Below are 21,938 nucleotides of genomic sequence, written 5' to 3'. Positions count from 1 at the left end.
GGATCCTAGGCTGAAGATTAAAATTTGTTGCTTTGTCCTATTTTGCTTTGGCACCAACAAGATGGAAAATTCCTGGTTCAGTCTCGCCGCTGGCAGAGCTCTCTGGTCCGAACCAACGAGGCACCTCCAAAGTGAGAGAGGAGAGGAGAGGAGAGGAGAGGAGAGGAGAGGAGAGGAGAGGAGAGGAGAGGAGAGGAGAGGAGAGGAGAGGAGAGGAGAGGAGAGGAGAGGAGAGGAGAGGAGAGGAGAGGAGAGGAGAGGAGAGGAGAGGAGAGGAGAGGAGAGGAGAGGAGAGGAGAGGAGAGGAGAGGAGAGGAGAGGAGAGGAGAGGAGAGGAGAAGGAGAAGGAGAAGGAGAGGAGAAGGAGAAGGAGAAGGAGAAGGAGAAGGAGAAGGAGAAGGAGAAGGAGAAGGAGAAGGAGAAGGAGAAGGAGAAGGAGAAGGAGAAGGAGAAGGAGAAGGAGAAGGAGAAGGAGAAGGAGAAGGAGAAGGAGAAGGAGAAGGAGAAGGAGAAGGAGAAGGAGAAGGAGAAGGAGGAGAAGGAGAAGGAGGAGAAGGAGGAGAAGGAGGAGAAGGAGGAGAAGGAGGAGAAGGAGGAGAAGGAGGAGAAGGAAGAGAAACAATTCCACGCACACTGGGTGAAAGTTGCTGGCAGTGCTGCAGCCGGCCCGGCTCCTGGCACTCCCACGGGCACGGAGCTCCGCCGGAGCTGCCCGCATTCCCCAAAGGCTGCACGGCAGCGAGCCAGGCCCTCCAGGCATCTCTCCCTTTGCTATCAATACAAGTTTCTGTTTTCTTGGCAGTTGTAATCATTAGAAATTACATAGTTGGCTGGTCTTCCAGGAGCGAATTAGAAGGACCGGTATTGTTAGGGGAGGCAGCACGGCGAGGGGCAGGGATGGGAACCACCGCGTGCAAAGGGGACACGGCACAAAGCTCCCTGGAGCTGCTGGCTTTGCCTCGTCACACCTCAAATTATCCCCAAATACCCTTCGAGGAATTGTTCTCAATGAGAAATTTTTACACAGATTAACGGCAAGCCAAGGCCTCCAGCACTGCCCCCAGGTAGAAGAACAGTGGATGTGTTACTTGATTATTCCCTTCAGAAAGCATTTTACTACCAAAAATGCCAAAAACAGAATAAAAAAATGCTCTTGTATGAAGATGAACAGGACAAACATGAAACAGCCCAAAAGTCATTGTATGGAGGGACAAGGATATTTCCATGTTTATAATGCAAGGTTTATTATTTTCATTAAGGTGGATCAAAATTGTCACAGAAGAGGATTTTTTAAAGAAAAGTGAACTTCTGTGGGCTAACTGCTGTTGCCCAGGGTCACCCCCCAGCATCACCCAGTTCAGGGACCTGCCCCAGTGCCTGCAGACCCCAGTGCCATGCTCCCGCGGTGCCTCGCAGTGTGACACTGAATAAACACAAGAAATAAGAGAACACAGACACTTCGGGTTTGTTTGCTGAAAATGCAGTATCACATTCCAATGCATTAGAAGCAGGCAGACACACTGTGCCCAAATAAATGATATTCAATTGCAGATGGTGAAATCCTGAGCAAACCAGGACGGAGACCCTCAGCGTGACTCCCGCTCAGCAGCACGGCAGGCTGGGACCTCGTTTTCCTCTCTCTGTAATTACAAATAAAACCTCTTCTAAAATGCTGCCAGATCTGCGTTTGTTCTCATTTTTTAATCATCCTCCTGCTCTTCCCAAGCACCTTGGAGAACCCAGGCTCCCTGCAGGCGACCAGCGCTGCCGTCACCGCGCTCCCGGTGCGGTGCCACCTCCACGAAGGCTCCACGCACGCCCCCTGTCCCCAGCAGCAGGTGACAAGTGGCAGGGAGCAGGGACACAGCCCAGCCTCTGCAGGCTGCCCAGCCTCTGGAGCTCCTTACTCCTCACATCTCGTGCATCCAGCGCTCAAAGGCCAATGGGCTCTGGGGCCTCTGCTGCCCACTGGCAGAGGTGGCACCGTCCTTGGAGCAAAGCAAGAACGAGCGACAGGTGAAAGAGCCAAGAAAACTGCAGCGCAGCCACGGAGCATAAATAGAAATGCTTCCCGTCTCCCCAGAAAAGCCTTTTAGAGCCAAGACAGAAATAATTCTCTTGGCTTTTTTCCTGCCAATGCTGTAATCAGGAGCGCGCTGGGGTGAGCGACTGCGTTAGGCAGAGCACAGTGCGAAAGGCACCCTCATTTCCATCGGCTTCTCTTGCCGGGTGCAAGGAAGGGAATTTCCTGACAAGCGGCCAAGCAGGGGAGCAGCCCACACCGATGACGCGCTGCAAAACCTTACCGGGGCTGGCGGGGGCAGGAGCTGACAGAGCCCCCGACCTGCTGGGACTAAAAGGATGCCCCAGTACAGCCCCGTGCCTGACAGCTGCAAAGCAGCATTCAGGGGCTCATTCCGGGAAGGAAGCTGTTTCCCAAAGTCACCAGCAAATCCCTGGTGAGATACACGTCCGCTGAGCTGCCCAGCCCTGCCCGGGGTACGGCAGTGAGCCCGGCCTCAGCAGGCATTTAGCATTAATGTTTCAGGACTACACGGATTCGGTGAAATATTTCCCATCAGGCTGTCACATCCCTTCCTCTTGGAGTTCCTGAGAATAAAACCCTATTTGCTTATAAATTTGTGATGTGATGGAATTCCAAAACAGGTCAGCCAGAGGGTTGTTAGATACGGCCTAACATCTCCCCCACTGAAACCCAACCACGTGCACGAGCCTGCACCGCGGCTGCTGGGCCGAGCAGGGGCACAACACACAGCACAGGGCTCGGCCTCGACAGCCGTGAGTCTGCGCACAACGCCTAGGGAAAGCCAGGTTCAGAAACTGTCATTGTTACTGCCCCCACGGAGCTGCTTGGGCTTTCATTTCCCTTAGAGGTGAAGGACAGATATGTTTTATACGTGCCTCATAAAACGGTATTGCTGAACATTAAAAACACGTCAAAGTAAGGAAATACAACAGCTTATGTTATTCTGAGAACCACATTTTCTAAGAGGTCAGAGCTAGATCCTAAATTTGTGCTAGGAATTACTTCAACTTGCAGTATTAAAATTAAATATAGATGACAGAATTTGCACATTCAAGTGAAACCAGACTGTGCATGCAAACGTGCTTCGCATGCATCGGTTTGTGTCTGCTGCTGGGGAAAACAATACTTCCTGCCTGAATCTGCTGCAGGAAAAGGACCAGGCACGGATAATTATTGCCAACAAGACAGAGGCTCGTGTATCTTTATTTTTGTAAACCTGTAGGGGAAACGAAAGCTTTCGTACAAGTGGGAGAAATGTAAAACACCAGTGGCACTTCCCCTTGCCCCAGGCCACAAGCACAGCGCTCCCCGCGAGGATGAGGAGTCCAGGGGCTCCCTGCCGCAGCTCCGAGGTGCTTCGTGGGCAGAGCATCGCCTCTGAAGGCGGGTAATCAAACAATTTCTGGACTTATTATCCGCATCCTTTTCAACGCCCTTTGCAAAAACCAGATGTCAGAATTTATTTGTGACACGAGAACTATTACGCTGACAGTCGGCAGAGAATAGGGAGCAATTTTGCCATCCGAAATGCATCTGAATGAAGGACATTGTCTGAGAGCCATCTTCTCCAGCTGCACTGTGCAGGCTCAACACGTGCTTTACACCAACCTCTGAAAGCGCTGAGAGCTGCTACACCGAGCAGGCCACGTGCCAAAGGAACCCTTTTCACCCCATGGGCGCACGGAGCTGTGGCCTCGGGCAGGGCTGAGGCCAGGGCCCAGCAGCAGGACGGGCAGCGGGCTGGCACAGCGGGGCACAGGGAGCCCTCGCAGGGGCAGGGAAAGTGTCAGAGTAAAGAGGGGCGGAGGAATAATAACGAGAAATAACTCGTCTGGAGAGCAGAGGCTGCGTGTGAAACACCTGATGGGGCAGCGGCACTGCGCTTCGCTCCAGAAACAAGTGGGAAAGCAGCTTGCGGTGAAGAAGGGCGTTTTACGGGTATCCTGTTTGCTGTCTTTTGTTTCCAGGCCTTTAGTGACAAAATGGCAGGTGAAAATCAATGCAGGTAAATACAAAACAGCACAGAGCAGCAAGCTCCTGAGGAGCTGAGGTCGAAGACTGGCGCTGCCCCGCTGGAAGAGCAGGAGCAGGGATGGAGGGAGTGGTTCTGCAGAGGAAACAGAGGCACACAACCTGCGAGAGGGCACCCTGAGCCCTAGTTATGCTTTTATCACTAGGGCAAAGAGCATACACTACATCTCTGGCTTCTTTTCTTACCGTCACTTCAGCTTGGCCAACGTGAGGCCAGCCTTGCCAGGTGAGACGTGCCTGCACCGCGACTGCTCTCCCCCTGGCGATGCTGACCGAGGGCTTCCCGGGGCTGGAGTCGGGTGGGATGGCTGCGAAGCTGCTCGCACGGTCGGTCCTTCCTGCTCCAGTACCGAGGGGCTTTAACTGAAGTCCGTCCTCGTCTCCTCCTAAACCCCAGCCAGAGCGCGGCTCTAATGTTTCATAGGCTGACAGAGACAGAGCCGCCTTGTCACTTCGCATTAACAAAGTCATCAGATCCATTTAGAATGCAATCAAGAATGTCTAATTTTAATTAGAGGTGGGACTGCCACGGTTAAACTAAAGAAGAGTCCTTCTTTCTTTTACTGAATCGAACCTCAGCTGCCGTATCCCTGTGCCCTCCAGCACCTCTGAGGCACATTTCTGCTATCCCCAAGCATGGCAGCACTGAACTCACAAGCAGATGTGTTTGATTCTGTAAATATGTAACATGGACAGGTTTGGTACCAGGCATGTTTCATAAGTTAGTAACCCGTGGAAAATACAGGAGGAAATACAGAAAATATAGCGGAGATATTGCACTCCGTGTGGTTATACTGTGCTGATGAGCCCGGTGCCATTGTCAGGTTTTATTAAAACGCTCCTGAAAGAAGAGCTTTGATGAAAACTGCCTGTTACCTTCTTTTCTACAGCACGTGAGGTATGGGGTGATGGACCAAAATACCCTCAGACAACAGGCTGTGCCTCAAAGCCTGTTCTTTTCCATGCACAGCTCAGTGGCACTGCACCAGATGATGCTGTTGAAAGCTTTTACAGGTTGTGTACTGCAAAGAGAGAGTAGAGGAAAAAAAAAAATCATTTTTCTACAGGGGAGGTGTGTTGTGGACCCTACAGGGAGCAGCTGCCAGTGTCATCCCCGGGTTTCCTCGACGGCACCAGCACAGATTTTTGGTTTGTTTGCAGCAGTGAAAGAAACCTCCATCATTTCTCACAGGAGAAAACAAAAAGGAACCTAGCACAACGAGCACCCAGATTGCCAGGTGAATGGCAATAAAAGAAACACACATTTTGCTGCAGTTTGCCACAGCGTTGAGCCTGGGCAGAGCCAAGCTGAGCACCATCACATCGCTGTGTTTCACCCAGCATCGCTGCCGGCATGCACAGGGCCGGCGCACGCCCAGCCACGAGGGTGCACAGGGCTCGGCCGCCTGCTCAGCCCGGGTTTCCTCCTTCACCAGCAGCTCCAATATCAAACTAATTTCCAGGTTCATTTCCCTTTCACTGTTTCTCTCTTCTGATGCGAGAGGGGATAATTTAGGCATCGCTCTTACGTTATCATCTGCCCGAATTCTGGACAGCTACAGAGGAAGAACTTTCTGAGCAGTTCCTGCTAAAAAATTATTCATTAATTTATAATGTTATCATCTGGTGCTCCGAGGAAGCGGGATGATGTCTTTGATTAATTGAAATAATTGAATTTCCCATCCCTGCATGGGGGTGAGCTAAAGGCAATGCCTCTGCGCCTGCCCAGCCCTGTGCAGGAGGCTCCTTCGGCCGCCCAGCCTCACCTGTCCCTCTGCTTGCCGCTCCCCGCCTTCAGCTGCCTGAAAAGGGTTTCTTCCCAAGCACGTTCCTTGTCCCGTCACTGCGGGGATGTTCACATGCTCTGCATGGAAGCCCCAGCTTCAGCCGCGTGGAGTCAAAGTGCTCCGAACTGCCCCGAAGAGGAAACCCAAGGGGGAGCAGGGAATGTGCTGGGAAACTTCTGGGTAGAGCCAGTGACTGGGTTGGGGTTGTTCAGACAGTGCAGATCTATATCTATTCACTTGGGTTAAAACTACCAATTATAAAGACTTAATAAAAACCTGACATTCCTCCCGGGCATGCTGCATCATGGCCGTGGTCTCTGGAGGAAGGCAGGGGGCGAGGCGCCGTCCCAGGCGGCTGGTGGGGAGCGAGAGCTGCTGCACGGGGCCAGCAAACTGTAAAGCAAGCAGGGACTCAGAACAGAGAGAGCCAGCTGTGGGCCGGCCGACTTCCCAAAAAGTGCACCGGGAACCCACCCTCCGGCTCGGCAGCACGAGGGCAGGCAGCCAGCTGACACCAAGCTACGTTCAGGAGCACCCCAGAGCCTTTGGGTATGCAGGCAGATAATTGTAAGGGAAAGAGCACGATGCTTGCTGGAACAGCTCTTCCTAATGGGTCATCTTCTCTGGGCTGTGTGCTATTCATTTTAAAGGATTCTCTCCAAAATTGTACTGAGAGGTTTTTGCATGCTCTCTCTTTTGCCCATGAAACAAGACTATTTCTGGCCACGAGCACTGCGAGACAGCCAAGAGCATTAATCTAAATCACCATCATACCTTCCAAATGCAAGCCATCATAAATATTTTCTGTTTATTTATAAAGAGTAATTAGTTCCTTTGATTCTGCCATTCAAAGCTCAGTAAACCTCTTCCCATCTTTCCCCTGCAGCACCCAGATTTTGGCTGGTGGGAGGCAGGAAGCGCCAAGGCTGGGAGGGCACCAGGGAAAGCACCACTGCAACGGGCACAAGTACTTCATGGCAGCTAAAAATCAAAGTTAGGACACAGAACTAAGCATTTCTTTTTTTTTTTTTTTCCCAACTTCCAGGAAAGTGGAGCTTTCCCCAAGCCCTATGACACTGATGGGGTTCATCTCAAGCAGCTCATGGCAGAGTGCAGCAGGAGCTGCTGCTGTACATGAGCCCGGGTCCCCCTGGGTCTCATCCCAAGCCCACCTTGCTCCTGGGAGCCCTGGGGCTTCCTGGGGGGCTGAGCAGCCACCAAGCGCCACCGCATCCCAGCAGCAGGATCTTGCACCATCCTGTAGCTGTACACAGAAAGCAGACTGCCAGCCCGCTGTGCTGAGCAGGTGTTTGAAGGCTTCCACGCCTCCAACTTGGAGAGCTCCTCGGGGCCGGTGGCACCCCGGGCACTCAGACCAGGACTTGGGACACTAGGGGTAGGCTCAGACAGCCGACAGCAGGACGGGCACAAAACTGGGTCTTTCTGAAACCAATTATTTCATGGGAAAGCTGGTCTGCAGGACACGTGGCACGGCACTCAGCAGGTCCCAGCCCCATTCCCATCAAAATCTGGGTTTGAGCCTCTGGTCTCGCTCCTGGTCCAGGCCAGATCGTGAGCATCTTTCCAAGCATTTCTACCTCAAAGGCATCATGCTTCCCACAAGCCACCAGTTTTCACTTCAGCCTTTTAAGATCCAAAGAGCACACCCTGAAGCTAATAGGGCTCCCTGGGATGCAGCTGGCACAGCTGAAGCGAGCCCCAGCCAGGCGCTGGGCAGCAGTGGGTGCCTGCAGCCCCTGCAAGCTCAGCTAGTATTAAGGTACACAGAGCTCACGGGGAAATGTTGCTGGGAACGATGGAAGAGAAATCATAACGGGTTAACTGGGAAACAGTGCAGGATTTTGTATGAGCGTGTTCAATAACGGTTTAAGAAAAGAAGCAGATGAAATTGCAGATGTTATACAGAACGTCACAGGTCTGTCACTCACCAGCAACTCGTCGTCCCCTGGGCATCCACCGATATTTTCATCCTCCCTCCTGGGACGCTGGCAGCGGAACTGGAGCAGCCCCGGGCTGGTGGGGACCAGCACTAAGGGCATAAGGACACCGCGCACCAAGGGACGCTGAAGCAGCCGCAGATTTTAAGACAGCAAAAGATGAGGCGAGAGCCTGTCCGGCATTGCACCGCCCCACCTGGAGAGGGACGCGCATCGGCCTCGCCTGGCATCCGTCGTTACAGAAATAGTAACGGAGGCTGGACAAAACTGGGAAGAAAGGAAACAAAACGGTAAAAAGAATTTTCTTTGAACACCACGTACATTACTACCCAGGGAACTTCACTGGTATTTCTGGTGCCTGGCAGCCGGGAAAGCTTTCCTCCGAGTGCCCTGGGCACCAGCAGAGCTCCACAGCACTCCTGGGGCACGCTGCAAACCTGGGGCTGGGCACCTCACTTCTATCTTTTTGTCCTACTTCATAAAAAATGATTATTTTAAAAAAATTAAAATAAAAACTATCCATCATGGCAAAGCACTGCAGCACATGCTGTTTAAGATTTAAATTTTAAGATCTTCAGGAGGAAATCTGGGTGATTAACTGCTAGAAGATGGTCCTGCAGCATTGAATCAGAATGGCTCAGGTTGGAAGGGACCTTAAACATCATCTCTCCTCCTGGACATGCATGTACAACTGCTTTCTAGGTATCATTACTTCTTTTTTGAGGAAAAATCTGCTGCTTTTGGTTGCACAAAGACAAATATGGGCCTGAGCTTTCCCCTTGTTGCTGCCATAATTCTTGCCTGACGCTGTGAGCAGAAGCAGGACCGGTATGTGCCAAGCGAACTCCATGCTGGGCTCCTCCTGCATCTGCAATGCAATTGTCACTTACGCTGGCTTCTGGCGTGGATCTGGCTGGTGAAGAAGCATAAGCGCGAATAAGGGATCTCAATTTTTCATGGGCAGGTTAAAATGCAGGAAGCAAGATGCTGGAAAAATACTCTTTGCCTTGCAAAGCAGGCAGATTGGATGTGGAAATCACCAGCTGAATAATTACAGGACCCTGAGGTGTCACCTTTACTGTCATTTTGCTACAGTTTCAGTCAGCTGCTGGTTTGAATTTCATGGTATTTATGGATCTGAAGTAGATTTTTTTCTTGAAGTTTGTTACTGAGACGCTGGGCTCTGGTTTGAGCCATGGGTCAGGTCTGTGCCCGGCAGGTCCCCAGGTGCCCGCTGTGTTTGTGCCGTGGTCCCAGCCATCTCTCTGGCAAACCATGCCATGCAAGCAGCCCTTGCAGGGATGCTCCGGCTCCCGCATCACTCTGTGCTGGGTCCCTTCTGAGTGCAACCCAGATGCACGCTTCATGCTGACGCCTTCCAGCAAAGCCCACCTCTCTGTCCCCTGGGCCAGGGCTGGCCTCCCATCCCCACCAGGCTCCTCCTGGTGTCCCTGCACAGCCCTGCCATCCCTCCTGAGGATGCCAAGGATCCTTCCACCTGAAGGACCAGAGTCCTGGAATCGGTTAACCTGCAGTAAAGGGAGTGCTGCTGCAAAACCTGCGCAGGGCTCCGGCAGGGCAGGGGCGTACAGGCAGCAGACAGCCAGGTGCTGGAGCGAGGCTCGAGGAATCTGCATGAAACGCGACGCCAGCCCGGCACTAATTACCATGCTCCGTGCTTAAATCATCGGCTTTTCTCATTTGGCTTTCAGTGCAAAATGATTGTTATTTTAATAGGAACAGAAAGTACTCAGCACGTTTCGTGCATAAATTCCAGCCTGCCCTCCACTGCGAGCAGCACCGGAGCAGGAGGCCGGAGCGCCTGCGGGATGCCAGGGACACCGGGGACATCGGGGACACCAGGGACACCGGGGACATCAGGGACACCGGGGACACCAGGGACACCGGGGAGGCTTGCACACAGAGCTCTGCTGGCTGGCTTGTGGCTGGCAGCGGGCTGTGAGCGGGACAGAGTGCAGCACCGCTCCAGCCGCCCCCGTGAGAAGCTGTCCACCAGCAGCTCCTTCTGTCCCTACTGCGGCCAGCACCGTTTCCCAGCAGGCGAGAAGCCTGCCTAATTAAAACAGTCCCTAATCTCCTCCAAAAGGTTGAAAATACTAGAGCGCAGAATTTGGGCTTTTCATGAATAAACTGCCTTTTTTTCCCCTGGCTCCTCGGTCTGTCTCCATAGTTACCGAGAGACTTGCTGGGCTGCCTCTGCAAGCTAATTGATTTTCAGAAAGAACCGACTAATAAAGAAGAGCAGAGTCGCCCCCTTTTGCAGGGCAGCTCCCGCAGCAGCCCCCACCTTTAATCCCGGAGAGCCGGGTCTGCAGCACGGCGCAGATCCTCCCCTCTTGTCCGAGCGTGCCACAGCTTGAAGCCACAACACGGACGTGCGGCCTTCACTCGGGATGACCGCTGCGTTTTGTCAGAGAGCTGTGCCCCCTACGAGACCAGCTGGATCAGTGCCACGCGCCCTCTCCATCAACCTGGCACGCTCACCTCTTCGTGGCTGAGCTGCGTCCCCGGAGAGCAGGCGCCGGGGTGTCAGCGCACCCTGGGACAGCACGGCTGCTCGCTCTGGTTGCTTGCTGCGAGCACGGGGACGGAGGGATATCGATACCTTCGTTGCTTTTCATCAAGGGCAGGCTACCTGGTAATGCCTCCGCCGAGCACGGGCCTGGGCACTGCGACTGCTGCGCTGGTGGAAGAGAAACTTCTGCTCGGGGTTAGCCCAACACCCCTCGGGGAGCGCCTCCTCCTCTTACATGTGACAAGGAATTGCTTCCAAATCCCAATATTTTGTACGTCTTTCCTTTGATCCTGCATTCAGATGCTGGACTACACTCCCCAGGTCTTTTTTTTCTTATTAAACATGGCAGCTTCTTCACAGCCATGGGTTATGATGTTGGAGGCAAGATTTTCACCTGTATTTCAACACCCAGTCCACGTACGTCTCACGTGGAAATGCAAAGAAAAACTTTGATGAGGAGTGCATCAATGCCTGAGCGTTTCATGCAAAATGTAAAGCATTCATTAAAAGTGCTTAGAAAAATGCCTTCATGTCTGTGCAATTGCACACGCTCCTGCTTCACCTCTGCCCAGCGATCCCAGCTGTAACGGCGGCGTTTCCATGCCAGGCATCGCAGAAAGCTGAAAACCAAAACAGAGGCACAAGGGCGAGGACGAGGTCACCAGCAGCCACCCCGAGCACTCCCGCCCCAGCCCTTCCCGAGGCCTCTTCTTACTTCTGCCTGCTGGGCTGGAGCAAACACAGTACGAAGGAAAAACACGAAGTGACTCCTCCCACTGTGATGGCTGCAGAGGGCACCCCTCTCTGGCCCCGTCCCTAACCCCCACATTAAGGTGCACCTCATGTGGTAGGGGTGCAGGTTTTGTCCCCTCAATGCAACCAAACCAAGATTTAAACCTAGCCAGGTCCCTGGAGCCAGAGAGAGGTGTAAAAGCAGAAGTCAAATATATAAAGAGCAAAAGAATTGACTTTTTTTGTACCAAAAGTGTCTCAGGGTAACCCAGTGCTTTTCTCATCATGCCCAGCTGTGTCCGGCAGCAGACCCGGACCTCTCTGCCCCAGAGCAGCTCGGGGCCCTCAGGGTAAGGATGACAACAAGCAAGAGCTGCCTGCAGGACGGGATGCTGAAAATGGCACGATTCCTGCATGCAGGTCTTGCTGCTGACAGCTCTCTCCTTTGATCTGGTTTTCCTGCTGCGTCCTCGGTGTTTCGGCTACTCGGAGCTGCGGTCCATGTGTCCTGCGGGGCACGGCTCCTCTGTGCACCTTCTGCACGCAGCCAGGTACCAGCACAGCACAAGGGTGCTTCAGCTCCACAGCGAGCAGGAGGGTGGGGGGAAAACCCACTCCCACAAGGCAAATAGGAGGCAGTCTTAGGAGTGGGTGATTATTAGCCCATCGTGCTTTCAAGGCTGTATTTTCGAGATACCCCGCTGGGAGTTTTTTCACAAGCACGCAGCAAACCCCAGCCCAGAGGGTGCCAGGGCTGGCTCGGCACCAAGCCCGTGGCCCAGGCTCACCTTGGGACAGGGGTGGGAGCAGAGGGACGCGGTGGCATCCGTGGGCTCCTGGCTGCAAGCAGGGAACCCCACAGCATCCCATGGGCTCACCCCGGGACCTCTTCAGCAGAGCTCACATATATAAACATGGATGTCGGCACTGCTTTGCATCACGAGCAGTGCTCCAGGTTAGAATGACCATCTGGGGCTCTGTCCCCAGAACTGACCACAGTTTCCCTTCCCTTACAGCCCATGCTTTGCTGAACGTGGAAGGGGCTGACCCGAGGCTTGTGCATCCCCGAGGATGTTGGGAGGAACCAGCAAGGATCTGAGAGCCCTCTGCAAACAGAAAGCACCGTGCACGCACATACCCGTGCATCTGCTGAACAAGCACCAACTTTTCATCTCGAACATGACACTGCTTCACTTTATTCTGTTGACAGGCTCTCTTCTCAGCGTAGCACAGGAGTGCTGGAGAGAACAGCCTGTACCAAACAAAGCTACCTCCAAAGGCACCGAAAGCGCGCGTGCGTTTGCGTGCAAGGTGAAAGCCCACGTGTTCGTGACTATTAATAAAATATTGTTTGTTAAAGCAAGGGAAAATACAAAGTTACCTCTGGTTTCCTCTCCAGATCGCTTTAGTGTTACTGGGTAAGATGAACCCGGATCAATCAGAATAAAAGATGAAGGAGCTCTGTCTCGCTGCATTGTGCCTCGGCTGAGAAGTGAGTAGCTAGCTTGAGGAAACAGATAGAAACGTAGCATTATTTATGACACATCCTCAGTGCTATTTCAGTGATTAAATAATTAGGGAGAGAGATTAAAAATTACTTTAAATGAGCTGAATTCCTAAGCCCTCCCTCCTCCCCCACCTAGGCCGGCTGTAAGGATGTTTAAATCATGCCTCTTTAAAACAGCTGGCAAAATGAAATCCGACAGCCTGGTAAATACACGCGTTTGCAACTGCGCCGGGAACAGAAGATGTTGGTACATCGCTGGGTGAACTGGAGTGGCTGCATCTGCTGCCTGAGAGGAGCAGTGCGCTGATGCAGCCGAGCGGCAGGCGGCACGGCGGCACGCGGTGAGGCAGCACGGCAGCATGACGGCACGCGGGAAGGTGGCACGGACCCTGGCTGCCAAAGGCCCCCAAGGACCCCGCTGAGGCTCCCCAGGTGGCCGCGGCCTCCCCAGGTGCGTTGGAGCGGCCCTGTGGGCACGGCACCGCCACAGGGATACAGCAAAGGGCCGGTGTGAAACAGGCAGCACGGCGATACCCTCAGAGAGGGAAAACAGAGCCCCTTCGCGAGCCTTACCCCATCCAAGGAGGGATCCTCACGGGGTTATTCTGTTCTCTCTGCTCTTTTCCTGGCTGTTTTCACTCTGTAGTTCAGCGAGGAGCTCTGCCTGCTGAGACACACTCTTACACGGAGATTTATCAAATTACCGCTGCCCATTGAGTCAAACAGGTGAAAAAATCCCCGTGGGGTTGCCTCGACACAGCCCGAGCCATTTGCTAACGAATTATTTCCTCCTACTTAGAGGAGGCTTAGTAGACAAATTGCTTTCAATGGCTACAGTAAGGTAGTAAAAGGGAATGTGTGGGGGATGAAAGTGGGGAAGCAGCTGTGAAAATAGAAATGTCAGGCGGGCTGCAGCTAAAGGAAGCAGAAGTAATGGTTCACAAACGAGACCGTTGCGCTCCAGAAGGACACCGCAGCGTGGTAGAGAGCCTGGCTGGAGCAAACGGTACTTGGAATTTGGTAAACAGAGTTAAGCTTTTCTAAGTATTTATATCACAGGTCAGTCTTGCTGCAGGCCAAACTTAGATGTGACCAGAGAGATCCTGAGCAGACCTCCCTGACAGAGCAGGCTGCGGTACAGCCCCGCAGCAGCGCCCACAGCTGGGTCCGTGTACACAGCCGGGAGACCACTGGAGTCCCTCCCAGCTCTGCCTCCGATGTGGCGCCCCCGCAGCCACGCTGCACGCCCTCGGCACGAAATGTAAATGGTAAAATCCATCCGGCGTTATTTGCCATCCCAAAGACAGCATCAAGTCCCACCACAAAGTATAACTTCATGGATACAGTACAGAGAGGCAAAAAAAAGAGGCAAATCCATAAAATAAAGTGAATAAAATCTGGTCCTATGAGCAAGTCCGGTTTCGTAGCACAGAACTGGGTCTTGCCAAAGTCAGAAGTGCTTCTTTCATTGCGTCCTCCTCTTCACGTCTTTGTACATGCACAGATTTTTTTGCATTGGGTCCTGTTTTGTGCTTCTCATTTCAGCTGCCAGAAAGTGCTGAGAGCTGCTTTGGCACTTGGACTGGCAAACCTCTCTGAGCAACATATTTTTTAGAAATGAGTGTCTTTTGTCCCTCTCCCTTTAAACACGTGTACCAGGTTTTGAGGTTTGTAAAGACAGCAGCAATTTTCTGCTAAGTGGCTAATTCAGGGCAAGCCGTAACAGTTCAAACGGGTGAGTAGCTGCAGCTGGCAGAGGAGCCACTCTCCATATCAAACCTGGAATTTAAAAAAAGCAAGCTTCCCATTTTTTAAACAATACTTTTTGGTACTTTCATATTCCATTAGATTTTAAAAGCAAGTGTTTAAATACCACCTACCCAAAAAATCTGTAATATCTCACAGCAGTGGACAAAATTCCTGACAAAACAGCCCATTAAGGGCTGATTTCCAGCACCCTTCAGTGAGATGGGGTTTGCGGGAGGGGTCTGGGCCTTCCAGGGGGTGTGCACTTTGTAGATTGTTAATAAATTAATAGAGACCTTCTGAAGAAGTGCTGGACTGCGACAGAGCATTTCCCAGAGCAGCCCATGCTGCGTGCCCCGTATCCTGAGCCACATCACCATTCACACACTGCATGGTACAAATCCACATTTTCAGAAGTTTTTTCCTAAATAAGTTATTTTCCTATATAAGACAGAGAACACGTGGGTATCCACTCGGACTAAAATCAGAAAAGGGAATTTGGGAACTAATTTTCAGCTAACTGAAGTTGTTGATGCTCACAGACTTCTCACACAAGCATGAAGAGGAAATAGAGTGTTAAGAACTCAAATGCCTTCCAGTATTCACTAATTCAGATGAACTCGTTCACTTCCTAAGCACATCCTCGCCACCGAGTTCACTGGCAGGACCATTCACCGAAACAGGGCTTATTGTGCTGCTCTTACCAATACGTTTGGCCTCACCCCAAGTATCCCCGTGAGAATCAGGCTGAGGAAGTCGCTGCGGCCCTGCAGTCAGTGCCCTCCGCGCTTTCGCACAACCCCTGCAATGCCCACGCTGAGCCGCGAGGCTTTGGGTCTGCTCAGCGGCCAGCAGGGAGCTGGGCCGCGCACACGATGCTGCCTCAGCGTCAGGGTGAAGCCTCGCTTGGTTTCTCACCCCAGCCAACTCAGTGCTCGAGCACTTGTTCTTACCACAAGTACGTGGAAACTGAAAGTTGTTTCTCTTGTTACGCTTGGGGTAAGGGTGAAAACAGTGGTTCAGGCAGGATACATCCATCCTCCAGACTGTTCCGGACACAAGCAGCACACCGTTCACTGCAGAGCGCCTTCTGCGTGAAGGCTTTGCCCACCTCCCCGTACCATGTGCAGCTCTATGACGCTTCTCCCTAGCGCACTCGGCGGCGCTTCGCCTCTTGCCCATACTCCAGAAGTGCCAGCCTGCCTCGGGGCATGTTCCTGTGCGTTTCTGCTTTGTCCTCTTCAGAGAGAGAAATATTACAGCTGCCCTCTCTTGTTAGGTTTGGGACAGCCTCTACCAAGAGACTGCCATATGTGGACTGGTAAGAAGCCCAGCGCCCCCATTCCTGAAAAAAAGCACCGTAACAGAGAAGGACAGGCGCTAATTGCAACAAGAACCCACATAGCGTTGCAGAACTTTAGACAACAGGGAAATAAATTCATTGTCCTCTAAGAATACCGATGTAAAACTAGAAAACATAACCAGATTCTGCAAATTAGAGAAATGGAAAAGCAGTAGGAAGGACGTGGTATAAAAACACACCCCCGTTTACCTCCTGAGGAGCTGGGGAACTTCACCAAAGGCAGGGGTATGGCAACGGAGCTGTTGGTGCAATTCATTTTATCTTTTAACCTGAAACTTGTCCCTGTGTCTTTTCACATCCAAAATACCATCTCAGGATGTGAAACAACAAAACTGAAGCCAGAATAATAATAAACACTAGTTTCCCAGAACGTGTCTGGAGCTAGCCAAGCCCCTGCCAGCCGGGGCTCCCAGCGCTCCGCCGCACGCGTTACCTCTCCTGCTGCCAGGTTGTCGCTTTGCAGCTCTGACTCACAAGTATACATCATGCACAGCCCATTAGCTTGACTTATAGAAAAACCTTCCAAATAAAATGAAAATGCAATCAATGCTGCTGTGGAGCTGAGTGCCAGAGCGATGGGCAGTGGAGACGGGTGGCTGTGGGGATGGGGTGTGCAGTGGGGGAAAAGGGGTGCTCTGGGGAGCAGCACAGCCAGGTGAGCAATGTGCAGAGATGCCTTCTAGAAAAAAAAAAAAAAAAAAAGAAAAAAAAAACTCACTAGCTTTCTTGCAAAGCAATGAGTCTAAGGAAGCCTAATGCTTATTTCACAAAAGATAAATACAGCTAATCGCAGTACTTTGATTTATTATGCATACTCCAGGTCCCAAGCATCCCTACACATGAGCAAACTTAATGTCTAGAACAGCATCGTTACTACAAGGTAAACCTATATTTATGATGTGATAGCATCTGCTCTGCGATAGCTTTAAATTAAAAGGTTGGCATGGCAACAGATGCTCCCACACTGCTGTGTCTGCCTCGTGCTGCCATTTTGCTCAGGATCCCTGGTGGGTTTAGGATTAACCGCCTACAGTATTTCATTTTGACTAACGAAGCCGTTTTTGGCTGAAGCATCAAACAAACAGCTGAAGCCTTAGCGTGGACTGTGTACTTTTTGTTGCCTAGCTGCCCTGTAATTTCAAAACATGTCTCCCTGAACTCACGCTATTTAGGGTACCCCGAGCTCCTCCCGGACGCGCTGCCAAGAGGCAGCGACGCACGGTGCTGAGCACCGGGCCCTGGCCAACACCACGCCCCATGAATGCCGCTGCTCCCCCTGCTCCCACCTTGTCCCAACACTGCACCCCACCAGTGCCACAGCTCCCCCTGCTCCCACCTTGTCACGGCATGCAGCAGAGCCACCCTCCAGCACCAGCGCCGGCACCAGCGCGGTCCCCATGCACGAGCCAAGGGCCATTCTGCACCATCTCACCCCAACGCCACTGCACCATGTAGCAGCAGCAGCATCACAGGGTCTGCGATGGTACTTGGGTACTTTTTAGAGCATTTTCCGTCTCTCCGAGGCACATGCACGTTACAATAGGCCACCTACGGTGCGATTGCTCTGACTCCACCCAATGCACTACCCGGGCAAGGAAAACCTTCCCCAGCCCAGCTCAGGTTACCCCGTGTGCAGTGGCAGCCCAGCTCACTCTGCATTTCCCAAGCAGAAGCAGTCACACTAATGAGATATTTTTCAAGGCAAGAAGGAAAAAACTGTCTGAAGAAACAGATTGCATTTTCTTGCCTCTCAGGGATGCTTTGTATGAACTGCAGCAGTTTCCACATCTCAAGACTTGGGGTTTCATTTCACCAAATGCAGTTTTTCCTGAGAAGGCACTGGAAGCTTCCAGTCATTTCTGGGTAGAAAACACATATAGGGCTCATCTGATTCATGAAGACAACCAGTTAGCTTGCAAATGCAGATGGAGTAAGCATCTCTTAACAATTGCTATCTGACTGGTCTTTCCATAAATCAGATGGTTTTTTTCCAAAGCAAGTCTGGAAAAGCCTGATGGAGGCCTGGAGAGAGCCATGCTCCCTGCAACACAAAAGGAAGCTTGAAATGAAATGTATCCGAACAGATGCAATCCTGCTTGCTCCCGCACACCCAAAGCAGGCCATCTGAAGGACTTCGGAGTGCTCGCAGCGAGGCAGGCTCCTGCCGACGAGCCAGGAGGATATGGTCAGCTTGAAGGCGGGGGAGATAGGTACCATAAGCAGGAGAAGGCCAGTAACGAAAGGGAGGGAAAACCAATCCTTTTCATGCCTTTAACAAAAAAAAAGTTTAAAGAGATTATTTTATGGTTTGATCAGTTCCCCAGACGCCTCCCAGCACGGAGCATCTCTGTTGGCCGCCTTCCCAAAGCCCGTGCTTGCTGCCTGGCTCCCCGGTGTCCAGGCGATGGCTTTGGCTGCGCTCAGGTGTGCTGCCCTGAGTGACTCCCCAGGCAGTGATATTGCCGCAACCACGAAATCAGGAATGTTCAGGCAAGCAGCAATTTCAGTGAGGATGGAGAATATTGTTCACAGCAAAGTTAAAAAGTTTACATTCAGGGGTCACTTTTATTTTCAGAGGTTTTGTCAGGTACATTATTCAGAAACAGCACGGTGATACGAAGCAGGAAGGGTAGGTCAGGAGCGTTGCAACAATTGTTTTCAAAACAACTGTGGCAAAGCGCTGGACAGCTAGTAGGATTTGGTAAAAACTTCTACCATTAAAAAGGGATCTGTTAACAGCCTTCCTGAGTTTTCCAAAAGGCAGATCAGTTCTCCCTGGGGGAAACTCGTCACGAGTGAGCCCAGGCAGGGGAGAAGGAGCCCACAGGGTGAGTTCCTGGGCAGCGGGGAGAGGAGGGGAATTCAAGAAAACTTCATTTAACCCAAGGATAATAAATAATCCAGGTGATCAACCAAACCAGGAGCTGCTCTGAAGCAAGAACAAGCAGCCCTGCGAGGCCTTCCACACAGATGCTGCTGCTGGACTTCGGCTGACAGGTTTTCAAGGAGCCTTCAGCAGCGAAACTTCGTATCAGCTGCGAAACATTGGCTTCAATTCTGGAAGTTATAGAAAAGCCCGGGCAGAAACCGAACTTGGATGAGGTACCTTCAAATGTATCAACAAAACGGAGAAACAGAAAAGCAACAATTACATGGTTAATTATGAAAATAAAGGCGTCATTTAAAAATAGCGCCATTTTGTACGGAATGGAATTAGGGAAGAGAGATGCTGTAGAGAAACAGCTTGTATTGCAGCGACTACTTTGCTTACAGAAAGGCAATACCCAAACCCATTTTCCAGGGACGTAGTGCTGCTCAGGGCCCAGCCTATCTTCACAGCAGCACACAAGCAGATGCTCAGCTTCACACTTCATCCCTAAGCTCGGCTCACTCTGACCCCTGCGTGCAGCACCGCCCTGCCTGCGGCTGGGCCCGCTCGGTGCCTCGTTCCCCCGCAGTGACCCGCCACGGGCCTGCCGCTCACGCCGAGGCCCAGAGCTGGCTGGGAAGCCCCCAGGCATGCTGCGATGCCGGGGGCTGTGGGGCTGGGCCCGGCGCCCTCCAACGCGGATTTCAAAGAACCGGGAGCTGCCACTGGGTCCTGGCCGCCTCTGCAAGGGCTCCCCGCTCCGTTTTCATTTATTCGTTACTTTAACAAGGGCTGGGGCTTGCCCAGTGTTAAAGAACACTCCCCGTTATGGGTGTTCCCCCCTATTGCTGTGCAGTGCCCGGTTGAGCATTTTGTTAAAACTTTATCAATTAATGCTCATTAATTAGTGAGCAGAGGCTCTTCCTGCCAGCGCCGCACACGGGATGTGGTGGTTTCTGAAATATCCCGGCCCACGCTGCCCATTGCCAAAATTAAGCCAAGCAGGGCACTGAGGCGCAATTTCAATGCACATTTAAAAGCTCCACAGCTTCTATCGTTCAAAAAAATATATCCTTTTTGCATGCAGCAGGGCACCCCAAAACGGGAGGGAACTCTTCATCCCGTGCATTGCTGGTCCTGCTGGTCTGGATGCAGACTGGTATGACCCAGGCCTCAAGAGATGTCCCAGGGCATCAGCCTACAGCGCTCACACCTCTACCAGCGATCGGGACAGGCAGGGGCCGAGAGGCTTTCCAGCAAGCGATCTCCATTTCTCTCTGTAGATGCCTTCACAATTAGTCACAGGTTAAAGACGAGCGTTTGCCATGACTAAAATTCTTCTGAGCATTGTGGCTGAATCCGGCCCCGGCACCAGAAGGTGCTGCTCCGTGGCACCACGGCCCCAGGGCCAGCTTAAGTCAGCTCAGCCGGGCCATGGCTCGGCGGCGCCTTGCTGTAACACACACACTGCTCCTCTTACTCAGGCCATGGTTATACTTCCACACTGTTCATTTACCAATAATAAGTTTAAGGAGCTATAAAATCCAGCTCTTACAGTTAAAACCTCACGTTCAGACTTGGTAGATCCATTTTTTTTATTACTGCCCTGAATCAAGGGAAAAATTCATGAATATTTTCATGCAAAAAAGGTCAAGATTTAACACCTCTCCCAGCAAGCCAAACAAATCAGCACCAGATTTCTAGTGAATACAGATCAGTCTGCATAACAAAGTCTACGTGAACCATATCATTTTTCAATTAGGGGTCTGTCCTCCTACCTCATCCCTGGCTGCCAAGAGGTACAGATGTGCTAGACAGACACAGGCCAGAGCGCTGCGCTTGCCGGCGCTTTGGATCCCCATGAATGTATTCTTTCCATTGTTTCGCCTAAAAGGGTTTCACAGGATTTTGACAATAACAAAGTTAATTTGCGATGCATCACTTAAAAGAAAAGTGAAAAGGAATCCGTGTGCACAGAAAATGAATCTGTTAATGAACAGAAAATAGCTACAACAGAAATATCTAGATGTAGCAAAGAGGCAAAATCATGCAGTAAGCTGCCTGCAGGAGCAGAACGCTGCTGGCTCCAGGAAGCTCCAACCTGTGAGCCCCAGACAGCTTCAGAAATGCTTGGAATTTATCATAAGAGACCCAAAGCCCTCATTCATGCTGAGCAAGTAAATATTAAATTCAAATTCTACATCTCTGAAATGTTAATATTTAAATTTCACAGTTAGGTTCAGGCCAATCTGTTCTAATAAACAACAGGTTTCTATTACTTAAAAACATACCCACAAAAATATGAAATATATGCTGCTTACATTTATGTTTTCTGCCCTCCTCCGCAGGCACTTCTGTGGCTAGCAAAGATTTTGGTTAATTGGTACAGAACAAAGTAATTCCAACAAAACCCATTGCAAGGCTGCATGCACCATGTGCCACAAAGGGCGCTGGCGATCAGCAGCAGCCCCATGTCCAGGGATGAGCCTTTTCCCTCCGGCAGTGTGGGGTACCCCGCACAGACAGTGGGACCCAGTTACTGCTGGGGAGGCACCATGGGGAGACGTATTTCATGGACAACCTCCAAGTTTGGGGGTTTGATTTTTTGCCATGTGCTGTTTGGCACAACGGCACTGGGGTGAAGGTTGAGCTGCCTGAGCAGCAGCTGGGGGCACTGCAGATAATCCCCATCGCCCATCCTCCCCACCCCAGAGATAAGGCTGCACCAGGGATAATGGGCTTTGGTTTAACTGCGTTATCAATTAAGATTTTTTTTTTAATTACATCTTTCCAAATATTACACTGCAGCACACAAAGAAGCCCTCCCAAGTAAGTTAATCGGGATTAGGTGTGAAACAAGGATCGGCTCCGTGTTTGGAGGCAGCAGCCTGCCCATATCCCTGCCTCCAGGACGGGGAGCACAGGCTCTGCCAGCCTTCCCCAGCACCAGGGAGGAAAAAGCAGAAGCTCCAAAGACATCGAGCAGCTCTGCTGTGAGCCTTGCATGTGCTCTGCAAAGTATTTTTCCTTTAATTAGATTTTTCTACTGTTCAGAGGACACCTGGGAACCATTATAATCTCTGCTACAACATAAGAAAACAAAGCTTGCAGTTCCACACTTATCCCTGAATAATTTAACTGGAGTGGCTTACAAAACACCAGTTTACCTAAACACAACCCATGCAGTCTGTCATGATAGGTTTGATACACAGGCTAAGCCAGAAGGAATATTGGCACCTTCATGTTGAACCAATTTCAGATGCTCCAAAGCTCCGTGGAAATGCCACAGCATCCAAGCACCAGCTTCTTGGGTGCTGCTGCTCTGATGCGCTCAACGAAAAGAACAGCAGAAACCCAACTGC

At 51.5% G+C, this 21,938-nt stretch overlaps 1 protein-coding gene across 10 annotated transcripts; it reads right to left on the bottom strand.

The window, feature by feature from the left end:
* Positions 1-305: 305 nt before the first annotated feature.
* On the bottom strand, positions 306-14,523 carry LOC310903106 (uncharacterized protein). 10 transcript variants are annotated; one of them, XM_083845758.1, is made up of 7 exons: positions 13,172-14,523; positions 12,473-12,595; positions 10,132-10,979; positions 8,020-8,090; positions 7,815-7,915; positions 6,142-6,258; positions 306-5,100 (listed from the first exon to the last, which is right to left on the bottom strand). In XM_083845758.1, exons 4-7 carry the CDS (start codon positions 8,051-8,053, stop codon positions 5,050-5,052), a joined length of 303 nt encoding a protein of 100 aa, XP_083701884.1. In that variant the 5' UTR covers positions 8,054-8,090; positions 10,132-10,979; positions 12,473-12,595; positions 13,172-14,523; the 3' UTR covers positions 306-5,049. The 10 variants fall into 10 exon arrangements, 3 of the variants coding, with proteins under 3 accessions (XP_083701884.1, XP_083701885.1, XP_083701886.1); XM_083845759.1 differs by having other exon boundaries at positions 10,329-10,979; XR_014587274.1 differs by having other exon boundaries at positions 306-1,640; positions 4,265-6,846; positions 7,815-8,090.
* Positions 14,524-21,938: the final 7,415 nt, after the last annotated feature.

Source organism: Anser anser, assembly GCF_964211835.1.
Source record: "Anser anser genome assembly, chromosome: 8".
NCBI lineage: Eukaryota > Metazoa > Chordata > Aves > Anseriformes > Anatidae > Anser > Anser anser.
Note: the sequence above shows the minus strand (reverse complement) of the source record. Positions and strands in the feature narration are given on the sequence as shown.